Consider the following 14,059-nt stretch of genomic DNA (forward strand, 5'->3'; position numbering starts at 1 on the left):
TGAAATCTTGCCATTTGCGCAACGTGGATGGAACCGGAGGGTATTCTGCTAAGCGGAATAAGCCAGTAAGAGAAAGACAGATAGACGTTTGCACTTATGTGTGGAACTTGAGAAACTTAGCAGGAGACCATGCGGGAGGGGAAGGAAAAGAAAACAAACAGATACGAACTGAGAGGGAGTCAAACCACAAGAGACTCTTAAATACGGAGAACAAACTGAGGATTGATGGGGGAGAGGGGGAAGTGGGTGATGGGCATCGAGGAGGACCCTGCTTGGGATGAGCACCGGGTGCTGGATGTAAGTGACGACTCATGGGAATCTACTCCCAAAGCCTAGAGCACACCGTACACGTGGTATGTTAGCTAACTTGACAATAATTTTATACATATATATAAATATAAATATATATAAAAAATTTATATATATAAAATTTTTTTTAAATTAATATGTGTGTATATACGTATATGTATATATACATAGATGCATATATACATGCATAGATGCATCGATGCATCGATACATATATGTATATATACATGCATCTATGCATATATACATCTATGGATCGATGCATCGATGCATCTATCCCTGTATCCATAGATGTATATATACATATATATGCATGTATGTGTGTGTGTGTGTGTGTATATATATATATATATATATATACATATATATATACATATAAAGTGTTCCTTTATGTTTTGCTGCGGGTATTATTACTTTCATTACTATTACTATCATGACACTCTTCACTATCACCACCGTTACCGAGTTACCCGCTTACCAGCGCCGAGGACGGGGTAAACGCCCAGGAGGCGCCCCACCCGACCGCGCGCCACCCTTAGCGTCCTTCCTGTCGGTGGCGGTGGGGGCCGCGGGTGCCCCTGGGCGCCGGCCGGGCACCACCACCACCCCCCCCCCACCCCCCGCCCTCGGCCTCGGTCCCCCCCGCCCGCTCGGGGCGCGGGAGGCGCCGCCGCGTCGACGCGCGCTCCGGCCGCCAGGGGCCGCTGCGGAGCCGCCCTTTTGTGGTCCTGATGCTGGAGCGAGCGGGCGCGCGGAGGGGGAGGGAGGAGGGCGCGGGGACGGGGCGGGAGGGAGGCGGGAGGCGGCGTCCGTCGCTCCAGCTGCGAGTCCGCCCGCCGCCCGCCGCCCGCCGCCGCCGCCGCCGCCGCCGGCTCGGTCCCGCGCCCGCCGCCCGCCCGCGCCCGCCATGGCCCGCCTGACGGAGAGCGAGGCGCGCCGGCAGCAGCAGCAGCTCCTGCAGACGCGGCCCTCGCCCGTGGGCAGCAGCGGGCCCGAGCCCCCCGGGGGGCAGCCCGACGGCATGAAGGACCTGGACGCCATCAAGCTCTTCGTGGGCCAGATCCCGCGCAACCTGGACGAGAAGGACCTCAAGCCGCTCTTCGAGCAGTTCGGCCGCATCTACGAGCTCACGGTGCTCAAAGACCCCTACACGGGCATGCACAAAGGTGGGCGCCCCGGCCCCCTCCCCGCCCTCCCCTCTCCTCCCTCGGCCTCCCCACCCCACCTTCCGGCATCTTCTCTCCCCCGGCCCTCCCCTCCTCACCTCCTCCCTCCGCTCGCCGCCGCCACAGCATCATTGCTCTCCCCCTTTTCCACCTACCCCTCCTCCCCCCTCTGGGGGTGCAGCTGACAGATTCGAGCTGGCCCCCTCCCCTCCTCCGCCCCCTCTCCCTCCCTCCCCACCTTCCGGCATCCTCTCTCTCTCTCTCTCTCTCTCCCTCTCCCTCTCCCTCTCCCTCTCCCTCTCTCTTTCCTTTTCTCTCCTCTCCCATCTCCCTCTACCTCCCATCCTCTCCCCCCCAGCATCCTTCTCTCTCTCTCTCTCTCTCTGCCTCTCCCTCCCATTCCCCCTGGACCCCCACCCCTTCCTCCCTCCCTCACCCACTCTTTCCTGCCCCTTTGCTGGAGGAGCTGCCCGGACCTCGCCACCCCTCCCTGCCCACCCCCTCATTCATTCGGCCTCCCCAGGCCCCGTCGGGGAAGTTTGCACCTCTGGACTCCATTGCTTTGGTCATTTTCACAAAGCCAGGCCAGCGGGGCAGGTCCGGCCAGCCGCAGGGGACACGGATGCCCAGGACCCCGGGCTAATCGGTAACTACAAAGAAAGCGGGGTGGGGGTATCAGGGAGCTGAGCCAGGCTAGTGGGGGGTGGGCGCCAGCCTCCCCAGCCCTGGGTGGTTAAAATGCTATGGTTTGCCCTCCCCCCCCACCCCCGCCGCCCATCCCCCCTCCATTTCTCTGCCCTCCCCCTCCCTGCCTCCACCTTTGGCTCAAGTTAAAACTGGCCTAGCCTGTTAGCAATGTGTTGAGGTCTGAGGCCAAAGACGATGAGCCTGGACCGTCCATCTGGCAGAGCCCAGATCCTAAGGTGGACGGGGGAGGCGTGGGCGACCCGGGAGCACAGTGGGGGAGGCAGGAGGGGTGGGGAGGCCTGCCCACCTCCCTCCCACCTGATTCTCCCTCAGACGGGATGCTGGGAGGAGGCGCCCGGGGACTGTGGCCCCAGCCCTGGGCTCAGATCATGGGCCCAGTGTCTGAATGACGGTGGCTTTGACGGCTCTCCCATCAGGTGTCGGTGACCGAGGGTGGGGACAGTGAAGGCTTTGTGCTGGACACCCCTGGCAGGACCCTGGAGGCTCCTTGGGGATGGAGCGGGGCTCATGACCTATTTCAGACCCCGTTGTCCCCCTTCTTCTCTGTGGCTGCTATGGGAAGCATGAATACATGCTTGTTGGATGGATGGATGGATGGATGGATGGATGAGTGAATGAATGAATGAATGGGTGGATGATGGACCCGGGCAGGCCATAGGGAGAGTCTGGTGGGATGGACCCAGGGCCTGTCACTGTAGCTAGACCCTCCAGCTGGTATCCTAGGGGGAGGAAAGAAACCCCTCCCATCCCCCACCTCTTTTCAAATCCAACCATCACAAAAAAAAAAAAAAAAAAAAGGGGGGGGGAGCTTGGAAAATCGAATTCCTCTATGTGAACTAGGAGGGCAGAGGGCTCCCATTTGCCCATGAGTCAAGCTCAGGGGTCCATGGCTGCATGGGGGGCGCTTTGCACAAGCCCTCCGCCCCCGGTACGGCCGAAGGGCCCATTTCTAGAAAGATTCTGATGGGGGCTGGAGGGGGTGTCCACGTGCCCCCCCCAAATGTTGAACTGATAGGCTGTTGGTGGGCTCTCAGTGAGGGAAGCTGATGGGGTGCAGGGGGTGCACACACTGGGTGGCCCTCCTCCCTTTGCTCATTTTTAAATCTCCCCTGGACACCCCCCACCCCCACCAGGGGAAGGGACGGACTGTGGCTGGGTTTCCGCCTGGGCTGGAGCCTCAGTTTCCCCCACTGTTGGCAAAGCAGGGCCTCTTGAATGTCGGGTTATTTTTTTTTCTGGCTGGGGATTGTTAGGCTTAGGGGCGTCTCGGGGTCTTTCCCAGAAGGGTGACAGTTAGGCAGCTGGGTGTCCGTGACACCCAGCTCCCACCCTCCACTTCCCAGGGGCCCCCGGCTGCAGGGGGTGGGGAGGGGGACGTCTTCTCCCGCCCATCCTCCAACACCGGATCTCTCTCCTGACACCCCCTGTGCTGGGCCTGGCTGGGCCTCACCTGTGGGAGGGAGCTGGAGGTGAGGGGGTCTCAAGGGCCAGCAGCTAGGATGATGGCTCCGCTGTGTGACCTTTGGCCAGTGGCTGCCCCTCTCTGGGTCTCAGCCAAAGGGAGGTGCAGTGATGAATGGGAAGTACAGGGGGTGTTCAGGCGCCTCCTGCCAACACTTCCCTGGTTTCATTTCTGGGGAGCCAATGGGCACAGGATGCCTGCTGTTGGCGCTGGCTGAGAGCAGCGAGGGCTGGGGGTGTGGCCCCGGCGGGGGTGAGGGTGGGGGGAGAGATTCCCCCCTCCCCAGCCCCAGAGCCTTCTGGGCTCCCGAATGCCAGGGGATCCCATGACGACGGACGCCAGGGGTGCTAAAAGGGACAGCAGCATGGGTCATCATCATCCCTGTCCTGACCATCATCTCATCCTTAACTGTCATACCTGGGGCCTGTTCAGTCCCCCACCGAAGGGATAGCCACTGCGGTGGGCTTGCGAGCATCAGCGTATTTCACATGGAAGGGAAACTGAGGCCGGGAGGGGTCAGTACTGGCTCCCAAACACCCACCCGAGCCTGGGCCCTCACTGTCTCCCACCTGTGTCCCCTCCAACCCAGGGAATACAAAAGTACATCTGTGTGATGGAGGGGTGACAGGTTCCCCCCCCAGCCAAGAGTCGGGCCCCCCTCAAAGATGGTGTTGGGGAGGAAGGGGCTGTGGCATGAGGCACCCCGATGCCTGATGGCCTGTGGGGCCCCCGTGAGACCGAGTGACAGGTGGGAGGTCCAGCCGTGCCGGGGGAGAGGGGGGGCTCTGGGACCTGAGTGTCGGGGTAGGGGGCAGGATGGGAAAGACAGGGTCCTCAGCAAGAGGGCAGGCCCTTGGGCGCTGGCTTGTTTTGTTTTTAAGATAAGGGATGGAGACAGACAGAGAAATGATTTAGAGACACAAGGAGAGACCACGAGAGACACAGCAAGAGCAGGAAAGGAGACAGACACACAGACAGAGAGAGAAACCGAGGCAAGTGGAGCCCCCCCCCACACACACACACCCAGGGAGAGGCAGGGAGGGGGAGTCAGGGAGAGCCACGGAGAAGGGGGAGCAGGGAGGCTGCAAGGCCGCTTCCTCACTCAGACCAGAAAGGGAGCCCAGCCAGGAGCTCGGGCCGAACTGGGGGGCTCCCACCAGCCGGTGTCCCCATGTCCCCCCACCTGGCTCCGGCCAGGGGACAGCCCCCGCAGAGGGGGCCCGCGGGGGTGCCTGGCGTGGCCGGGCTGTCCCTCTCTCTCCCGTTGGGGGCCGAAGGAGCGTCGATGCCCACCCCGCCCGGGGCAGGCTCCCACGATAGGGCTCCAGGGCTCGGCAGCCCAGCCGAGAGGCCCCCCATTTATGGTAATCACATATGCATTTGCATGTTAATGACAATATTTGTCTTAAAGCGGAGGTTGTGAGGGGGGCCGGTGCAGGTGGGGGGGCCGGGTGGAGGCCTGTGGTTTCCATGGGAGCCCCAGCTGCTCACTCCGCGGCAGGAGGGGAGGCTGGAGCACGCCGCCGAGCTCTGAGGCGTGAGATTCCGAGGGTGACGCGCCAGCCCCAGGGAGACGGAGGGCTGCCTGGCGGGGGCACCGAGGGAGGAGTTGTGAGCACGGCGCGTGGGGGGGGGGTGCTGGGGGCCGGCCGCCAGGGCCGGCTGCCTGACTCTGAGCTGGGCGTGCCCCTCCCCGTGCCTCAGTTTCCCCAGCTGCCCGTTCTTCCCCGATTTAACAGGGGCCTTACAGGCCGTACTGTGACATCACGTCTGCCCTCCTTCGGGCAGAGTGTTGACTAAGCACCTACTGTGTGCAGCGTTCATGGGGAGATGGGAATCCGTGCAACCAGGCGTCCCTGTGGATTCACGATGGGTTGAACAAGACACGAATCCATCTCCCCATATAACCAGCATTTATTGAGCACTTGCTGTGTGCCAGGCGCCGTTCCAGACCCAGGATATGATGTTGGGCAACACAGATTACCCTCCCCTGCCAAGACCTGACTTGCCTTCAAAGCCCAGTCTGGTAGGAGGGACTCAGTGAGGAAGGAGGAGGTTAAAGGCATTGATGTTCAGGCTGCGATGGTGGGAACACAGCCCAGAGGAGCCCCTGCAGGTGTGGAGACCAGGAGGGCTTCCTGGAGGAGGTGGTCAGTATAAAAGAGCAGTTCTGAGCTTGGCATTGAGATGATCTGGTTTCTCTAATCTTACTGGCAGACCGTGCTCTCGCCTACAGGGCCTACAGGGTCGGGAGACAGCGGGGCTTTCACTCTCAGAGCAGTGGGGAAGGGGAGGACCGCGAGCCGGGCACAGAGTACATGCTTGGTCAGGAGGAGCTGGGCTTATCGTGGGACTGGGCTGACGCCTACAGGGTGAGAAGGATCCGTTGGTGGGGACAGGTGTCCCTGGCACAGAGAAAAGCATGTGCAAAGGCCCAGAGCAGTGCTACCTCTGGAAACTTCTGGCAAGGGGGGTGGGGGGTTTTTCCCTGGTGAGAAAGGAACAAAGGGTCTTGGGAGCCCCAGCGTCCCCTTCTGTTGTGGGACTTACCCCGGGGGGCTCTTCTGAGAGGCTCTGGCGCTGGGGATGTCTGACACAGGCTCCTGTCTCTCTTTCACCCTTGACATTGGCAGATGAGAGCCTGGCCATGAGGCAGGGCCATGCCTACTCGCCCATTCGTTCGTTCGGCCAACGCTTCCTGAAAGCCTTTTGGGGCCGCTACTGGGCACGAGAAACGCGAAGGTCTCTGATGGCAAGGCAGAGCTAGGCGCTAGCACTCAGAGTGAGTGGCCAGGGCTGGGTCGGAGGGAGGGAGGCAGGGTTGAGGGAACCGGACGGGAATCTGGGGCTCTGCCTGGGAACTCCGGCGGCGGCGTGGACGAGGGGCTGTAGAACAGAGGCTTTGAAAGGAGAATAGGAGCCTGCCCGGTGAAGGGAGCGCTTCGTTTGTTCACTCGCCGAAACAAGTACTGTGTTCCTGGCCCTGGGATGGGCATGGCTGTGACGTCCTCATGCATGTGGGCAGAGGGAGCTGGGTTTACAGAGGCCTGGAGGTGTGGAGGGCACACCTGGAGGAGGGAAGGAATTAGGTGGGACCTGGGAGGTGAAGCCAGAGGGTCAGCATGGGCTGAACCCCGGAGGGCCTGTGATCCCAGACTGAGGGCACTGGGGAGCCATGGAAGAATTTAGAGCAGGGGAGGAATTCAGACTTGGGTGGAAAGGGCGCTTCATGTGTGTTCACCTGCCATTGCCAGCCCCTTTCCAGCCTCCCAGCCTCATTCAGGATATGCCTGCTTCTTACGCAGAAGGATGGAAAAAGAGGAAGCTTCCCCCTGGGGTGAGCCCACACTGTGGGGAAACTAGAAGTGCAAAGAAGCAGACCTGTGTTCTCAGGGGACCAAGTTGCCCTCCCTCACACGGATCACATGATGAGTTGGGGCTCAGAGAGGCGTAGCACTCAGCCCCAAGTCACACAGCAATATAGCTAGGCGTTCCACCTCCCAGACTGAGTCTTGGCCCACTTTGGAAGAGGAGTAGAGGAGGCAAAGAAAGAGATGTGATTGTGGAGGTGAAGATTCAGGGTGAGAGCCATCAAGGGAGACTGGCTGTCCTTGGACTGAAGGCGACCAGTGCCAGAGGAAGGGGCTGCTGTTGGCCTGGGGTCATGGGGATTTCACTGATATGTAAGCTCTGTGGGGGCAGGGACTGTGTCTTGTTTGTCATTTGGAAGTGGAACATGTGGATGGATGAGGGCATGAGGGAATGAGAGGTTGGGGGGTGGGGATGGGGAATGGTTGGATATGGGAGGGTGGGCTGGTTACAATATGGACAGATAGATGGATAAGTGAGTAGATGGATGCAAGGATGGAGGGATGGATGGAGGGAGGGATGGAGGGAGGGATGGATTGATGGGTGGATGGAGGGCTGGATGGATGGAGGGCTGGAGGGATGGAGGGATGGGTGGGTGGATGGAGGGATGGATGGATGGAGGGATGGATGGAGGGATGGATGGCTGGATGGAGGGATGGGTGGGTGGATGGATGGAGGGATGGAAGGATGAATGGATGGATGGATTGATGGGTGGATGGAGGGCTGGATGGATGGAGGGATGGATGGATGGAGGGATGGATGGATGGAGGGATGGAGGGATGGAGGGATGGGTGGGTGGATGGAGGGATGGATGGATGGAGGGATGGATGGATGGAAGGAGGGATGGATGGATGGAGGGATGGATGGATGGAGGGATGGAGGGATGGGTTGATGGATGGATGGATGGAGGGAAGGAGGGAGGGATGGGTGGGTGGGCAGATGGGTGGGTGGATGGAGGGATGGATGGATGGAGGGATGATGGATGGAGGGATGGATGGAGGGATGGAAGGATGAATGGATGGATGGATTGATGGGTGGATGGAGGGATGGGTTGATGGATGGATGGATGGAGGGAAGGAGGGAGGGATGGGTGGGTGGGCAGATGGGTGGGTGGATGGAGGGATGGATGGATGGAGGGATGATGGATGGAGGGATGGAAGGATGAATGGATGGATGGATTGATGGGTGGATGGAGGGATGGGTTGATGGATGGATGGATGGAGGGAAGGAGGGAGGGATGGGTGGGTGGGCGGATGGAGGGATGGATGGATGGAGGGATGGATGGATGGGTGGGTGGATAAAGAGATGGATGGGTGAGTGGATGGGTGGATGGAGGGATGGATGGGTCGATGAGTGGATGGAGGGATGGATGGGTGGAAGGATGGATGAATCGATGGATGGATGGATAGATAAATGGATGGAGGGAGGGAGGGATTGGTGGATGGATGGGTGGATGTATGTATGGATGGATGGATGGGTGGATGGAGGGATGCATGGATGGATGGATAGATGGATGGAGGGATGGAGGGAGGGATGGAGAGAGGGAGGGATGGATGGATGGGTGGATGGAGGGATGGACAGATGGACGGATGGATGGATGAAAGACGGAGGGATGGATGGGTGGATGAATACGTTCCCAGCATTCGCCACCTTCCTCCACACGTGATGAAAGGGAATGACCCATCAGGTCTGTGGTCTCACAGGCTTGGTTTCTGTTCCTGGTTGTGTGTGTGTGTGTTTGTTTTTTGGTTTTTGTTTGGTTTTTTTTTTTTTTTTGGCTCCTCTGTGATCCTGAACAAGCCACCTCATCTTTTCTGAGTCTTGGCTTCTCATTTGTAAAAGAGAAGGAATATTGAAAGCTGTCTTCCAGAGTGGTTGCAGAAATTGGAGTTCACTTACATAATGTGATTAATGCACGTACTCTGAGTGATGTCCTTCATGTTGCAGGTGTCCTCAGTGCATGGTCAGGTAGTCAGATAGTCAGCAATTGTTTTCCATATCTCTGTTAGGTGCCAGGCGCTGAACTGGGGTCTAGGGACACAAACCCTTCCAGGGGAGAAGGGAGCTGATAATAAACTGGGTAACAAACAAGTAAGATTTAGATTGGATTGAGTTGCCATGAAGAATAAAAGTAAGATGTGTGTTGGGAGGTGATAGCTTGGGTGGCCAAAGATGGCCTCTCTGAGCAGGTGACCTGAATGACAGATGAGAAAGCTGTGATTCTGAAGCCAAGGGAAAGGCATTCCAGGAGAGGAAACAGCACATGCAAAGGCCCTGAGGTCGGGATGAGTTTGACCTGTGAGAGGAACAGTGAGGAGGCCTGTGTGGCTGGAGCACAGAGGGCAAGGGGAGAGAGGAAGGAGGGAGGGCAGGGAGGACACAGGGTAGGTCGCTCAGGGTCTCATGCGTCTTGGAGAGGATCGTGGGTTTTACTCCGAGTGAGGTGAGAGCCCTGGAAGGCAGTGGGCAGGGAAAGGACAGCATCCCATACGGAGCTCAGAATCTGGAGAACATGGACTCCGGGTTCTCCGTTTTCTAGATGGGGAAGCTAAGGCACAGAGCGTTCTAGAGTGTGGGATGGAGCTTCCTTCCATCATGGCTGCACCCGGTCCCTCTGAGGGGCTCCTGAGGACAGCAAACTGCCTGGAGGCGTGGCCAGCGCTAGGGGAGAGACTCCTTGTCCCTGACCCTCTGCAGATGACGCCCCCCCCCCCGTGGCTGGGGGCCCTAGAGCAACCTCATGCAGTGAGAGACAGAGGCTCAGAGAGGGGGGAAGACCTCCCCCAGGACACACGGCAAATTCGTCACGTGCCAGAAGGGACCTGGCATCATCTAGAGCGACCCGAGGCGGATGGCTGGGGCTGGGGCTCATTTCTTCACCCACCTACTTGCCCCCTCTCTGCACTATTTCCCGAGTCCTGCTACATTCAGGATCGAAACCTGCCGTGTGTCCGTAGGGAGTCCAGTGCTCTGAGCGGTGGACAGGATGTCTGCGCTGGCCTGGACGGACAGACGGACGGAGGTGATGAGTGGCGGGGGGGGGGGGGAGTGGGAAGGGGCAGCGCTGAGGGAGACGTCTGGCGGTTCCTCAGGGACCTTCACGCGGAGTTACCGTGTGACCCGACCGTTCCACTTCTGAGGACAGATCCGAAGAATTGAAAGCCTCCGAGAGCTGTTTGCACGCCCGTGTTCACGGCAGCACCAAAGTGGGAACGCCCCAAGTGTCCCCTGGTGGATAAGTCAGTACACACAGTGTGGTCCATCCACACGCCGGAATGTGACCCAGCCCCAGGGAGGGAGGACGTCCTGCCACCTGCCACCGCGTGGACGGACCCGGAGGTCACGGTGCGCGGTGACAGGAGCCAGACACAGAAGGACACGCCCCGCGTGACCCCACTCCGAGAGGCGTCCCGTCCACAGAGACAGAGAGCGGGCGGTGGGAGCCAGGGGTGGGGCAGGGGGCGGGGAGTCCGTGCTTCCTGGGGACACAGTCTCAGTCTGGGAGATGGAAAGTTCTGGAGACGGGTGGTGGGGGCGGCTGCACGACAGCGTGAGTGTGCCTGATGCCAGTGCACTGAGAGACGGTTAAGGTGGCACATTTTACGTGATGTATATTCTACGGCAATTTGGGGACGCAGCCCCATCCCCGCCCTGGCCGCCCCTCCTCCCTCTCGCCCCCTCGCTCACTCTGCTGCAGCCACACGGGCCTCCTGGCTGTTCCTCAGGTCGGTCCTTCCCCAGGGCCTTTGCATGAGCCGTCTCTGCTGCCTGGAATGCTGTTCCCCCAAATCTCTGCAGAGTTCACCCTCTCACTTCCTTCAGGTCTTGGCTCGGATGTCACCTACTTGGTGAATGTTCCTCTTCCCCCAGAGACTCACATGCCTCCTTCCTCCTGCCTTTCAACCTTCACCTTCTCAGTGCCGCCTCCCTGCAGAAATGATTTATAATCACAGCCACCCTCCAGCACTCCAGACCCCTCTTCCCTGCTTTCCTTTTTTTGCTGGGAAAATGGAGACTCCTGACACACCACAGATCATAGGTTTTGTGTTCGTGCTATTTGTTTTTCCCTTCCTCCCCCCCCCCCCCTTAGAGTGAATACAGCATTAGGGTGGAGACTTTTTGCCTTCTGTGTCCACCGCTGTGTCCCCAGGGCCTAGCACAGTGCCTGGGACACAGCAGGTGGGTGGGTGAACAGATGGATGGACAAGTGAGTGGGTGAGTGGGTGGGTGGGTGGATGGACAGGTGGATGGGTGGGTGGTTTGTGGATGGACCCGTGGTGCAGCAACGGTGAGAGTCTGTGGGAGGAGTCAAGACGGCTGGGGGCAGGAGACTGAGGGTGTGTCCAGACGAGGCCTGAGAAGCCCCGATGTGTAAGTCTGGGGCAGAGGAGGCTAAGGAGCCCGGCCAGGGAGGCAGAAGGTCAGCCCAGAGATGATGCGCTGGGGTGAGGGGTCCAGGGGTGTGAGCCATGCTCATGAAGTCATGCCCTCTGCACAGAAGCCAGTGGGTTTGCAGGGGAGGGGAGGGGCGATGAATACGGGAGAGGCTGTCCGCCCCACTGTTCTTAGCAAAGTGGGGACAGTCTGGGGCTAAGAGGATGCGGGGAGGAGAGAAGGTGCGGGGGGCAGGCGGTGGGTGAAGGGTGGCCCCACAGCACAAGGAGATGTCTTCCGTAATCCGTAGTGGAGGCTCAGAGAGGTTAAGTGACCCGAGATCGCACAGCAGAGAGGGGCATCGGGCAGGGTTTGAGCCCATCTTTAGCCGCTAGATCCCAGAGCCAAGGTTAACGGCCAAGAAGGTGGGCCGCCTGGCATCCAGGGGGCTTGGGAGCAAAGGGATTCGACCTGTCGTGGTGCGGTCCTTGTTGGCGATCAGAGACGAACAAGGGTGTCTTTCCTGCGTCTGTTTCCACAGTACAGCTGGCACATAATAGGTGTTCAGGAAATATCGAATGGCCCCGTGCTGGGCGTGGGGGAGGAAAGGGGAAGGATAAAAAGGGATCGAATGTCACTGCCCTCAGAGAGATTGTCTCGATGTGAGCAGGTCGGTTTGAAAACACGTCCATTCAGTCCACAAGTATTCACTGAGCGCCTACTGTGTACCTGGCAACTATTTAGGTCCTGGGAACCCTGGGGGGGAAAAAAAAACCATGAAAAACTGACTGTCCTTGTGGACAGGACATTTCAGTGGGCTGGGGGAGGCGGGGAGACAGAAATAAATATAATACAGGTACCCTCTGCTCCTGGAAAGTCCGTATTATGCTACTCCCTCTGCTTTCATGAAAGGCCTACATGAGTACCTTTTTTGGTAACCGAAAGAAATCTGAAGGAGATTTTTGCTTTTATGAAAAAAGGCAAAACGCTAAAACAGCACTCAGCTCTGGCTTTGCCCTCGGGGAAGGCTTATAGAGGCAGTGCGAGCCCCCAGCAGCGAGGGCAGCCCCACGGAGCGCCTTCCCCGGGACCACACTCGGGCAGGCCTGCAGCCGGAGCTCTGAACTGTGTCTGCAAGCATCTGGGCCTTGTCGCGTTTAATTCTGTGCCTCCATTAGCAAGATGTGTCCTAACCTATCAGAAAAGCCTAAGAGAGGCCAATTCGGGGGTGTGGGAATGTTCAAAAGTTTTCCACATAGACCAGTGGCAATTGCTTCTTTACGGAAAGTTACGGGAAAGTTTCACAGGAACGCTCTGCTTTCGGATAGCGAGGGAAACCTGTATGCGGCCTGTAAGGGCCCTGGAAAACCAGAGCAGGGTGAGCGGATGGTTGAGGGCCGTCACTTTAAACAGGGTGCTTAAGGAGCCTTCACTAAGGAGGTGACATCTGAGCCAAGACTCGAAGGAAGGGAGTGAACCGTGCAGAGATCTGGCAGAGCGCACTCTGGAGCAGCCCATGCAAAGGTCCTGGGGCAGGACTGGGCCTGGAGTGTTGGAGGAACAGAGGAGGCATGTGTGGCTGGGAAAGAGTGAACGAGGGGGAGAGAGGAGTAGGGGAGGGCAGGTCCTGCTTGGGGGCCACGGAGAGGACTGAGGCTTTTACCCCCAGGGAGGTGGGAGCCCCTGAAGGCTGGGGGCAGAGGAATGCTCACGGGCGCCCTCTTGTGGCCCCCGGGGCAGGGCTGATTTGGGGGCGGGGGGTGGCGAAGTCGGTGGCGGCAGCAAGGGGAGACCCGGGGGCGGAGGGGACCGCAGCTCCAGGAGGGCGTGGATGGGCACTGGACCAGCCTGGAGGCCGTGAGCTGCCCCCAAGTGCTTGCTGCGCACACAGCGCGCTGGGCGCAGTGCTGGGCTCTGGGGACACGTCGGTGGCCTGCACGCTTGGTTCCCACCCGCAGGGAGCTCCCTGTCCCGTGGGGAGAATGAATGACTCCCGACAGGATAGGCGGTGAGCGCCCCGCACAGGCTCGGGAAGAGCGGTGGAGCGGCCGCGTGCGGAGCGGGGGGTGGGGGAGGGGAGATGCCGAGCGTGGGGTGCAGGGGAGGGGGACAGGGTGCAGCCAGGCACGTGGCCATGGCCGGTCCCCAGACCTGGCCAGCTCCGCGTAAGCGACAGAAATCCCAGATTTACCCACGTAAGTGACGACCACGAACAGTCAGAAGGAAAACAACAACAACAATTTTTGTTGTTCTATTGCATTTTCAAACAAATTTTTCTTTAGGCCCCTTAAGGCCTCTTTCCTGCACTCTGGGATTTTCTGAAACTCGAAAGCTCTTTCCCACCTCCCCCACCCCCCCAGCCACAAACCCTGAGTCTGGGTTCAGCTGAAGGGCTTGTTTCTGATTTGCTGTGTGACCTCAGGAAAGCACTAAGCCTCTCTGAGCCTGGGTTCACGCATCTGTAACACGGGATAAAAATAACTGCCAGGGGGAGTGAGGATTCCAGCTAAGGGTGGGGGGGAGGTCTGACCCAGGACTTGGCTCTGTGTGCTGGTGGCACTTCCTTGCTGGGCCTTTTGGGGGATTTTTAGTCAGTCCCGGGGGGGGGGGGTCCTTCCCCTGATGCCCCCCAGACCTCCAGGTGGATCTGGGACCCACCTCATTACCTCAT

General features: G+C 59.0%; 1 protein-coding gene across 8 annotated transcripts in view; it reads left to right on the top strand.

Annotated features, from left to right (window-relative positions):
- Window positions 1-1,210: 1,210 nt before the first annotated feature.
- The window catches only part of CELF5 (CUGBP Elav-like family member 5), a 47,758-nt gene continuing 34,909 nt past the window's right edge, over window positions 1,211-14,059 (top strand). For 6 of the 8 annotated variants that reach the window (XM_030298412.1, XM_030298400.1, XM_030298408.1 and 3 more), the window contains exon 1: window positions 1,217-1,475. In XM_030298412.1, the coding sequence (XP_030154272.1) occupies window positions 1,217-1,475 (259 nt within the window). Of the gene's footprint in view, window positions 1,476-14,059 lie in introns of all 8 variants that reach the window. The other 2 variants (XM_030298457.1, XM_030298437.1) reach the window with 2 other exon arrangements.

Source organism: Lynx canadensis, chromosome A2 (assembly GCF_007474595.2).
Source record: "Lynx canadensis isolate LIC74 chromosome A2, mLynCan4.pri.v2, whole genome shotgun sequence".
NCBI classification, from domain to species: Eukaryota; Metazoa; Chordata; class Mammalia; order Carnivora; family Felidae; genus Lynx; species Lynx canadensis.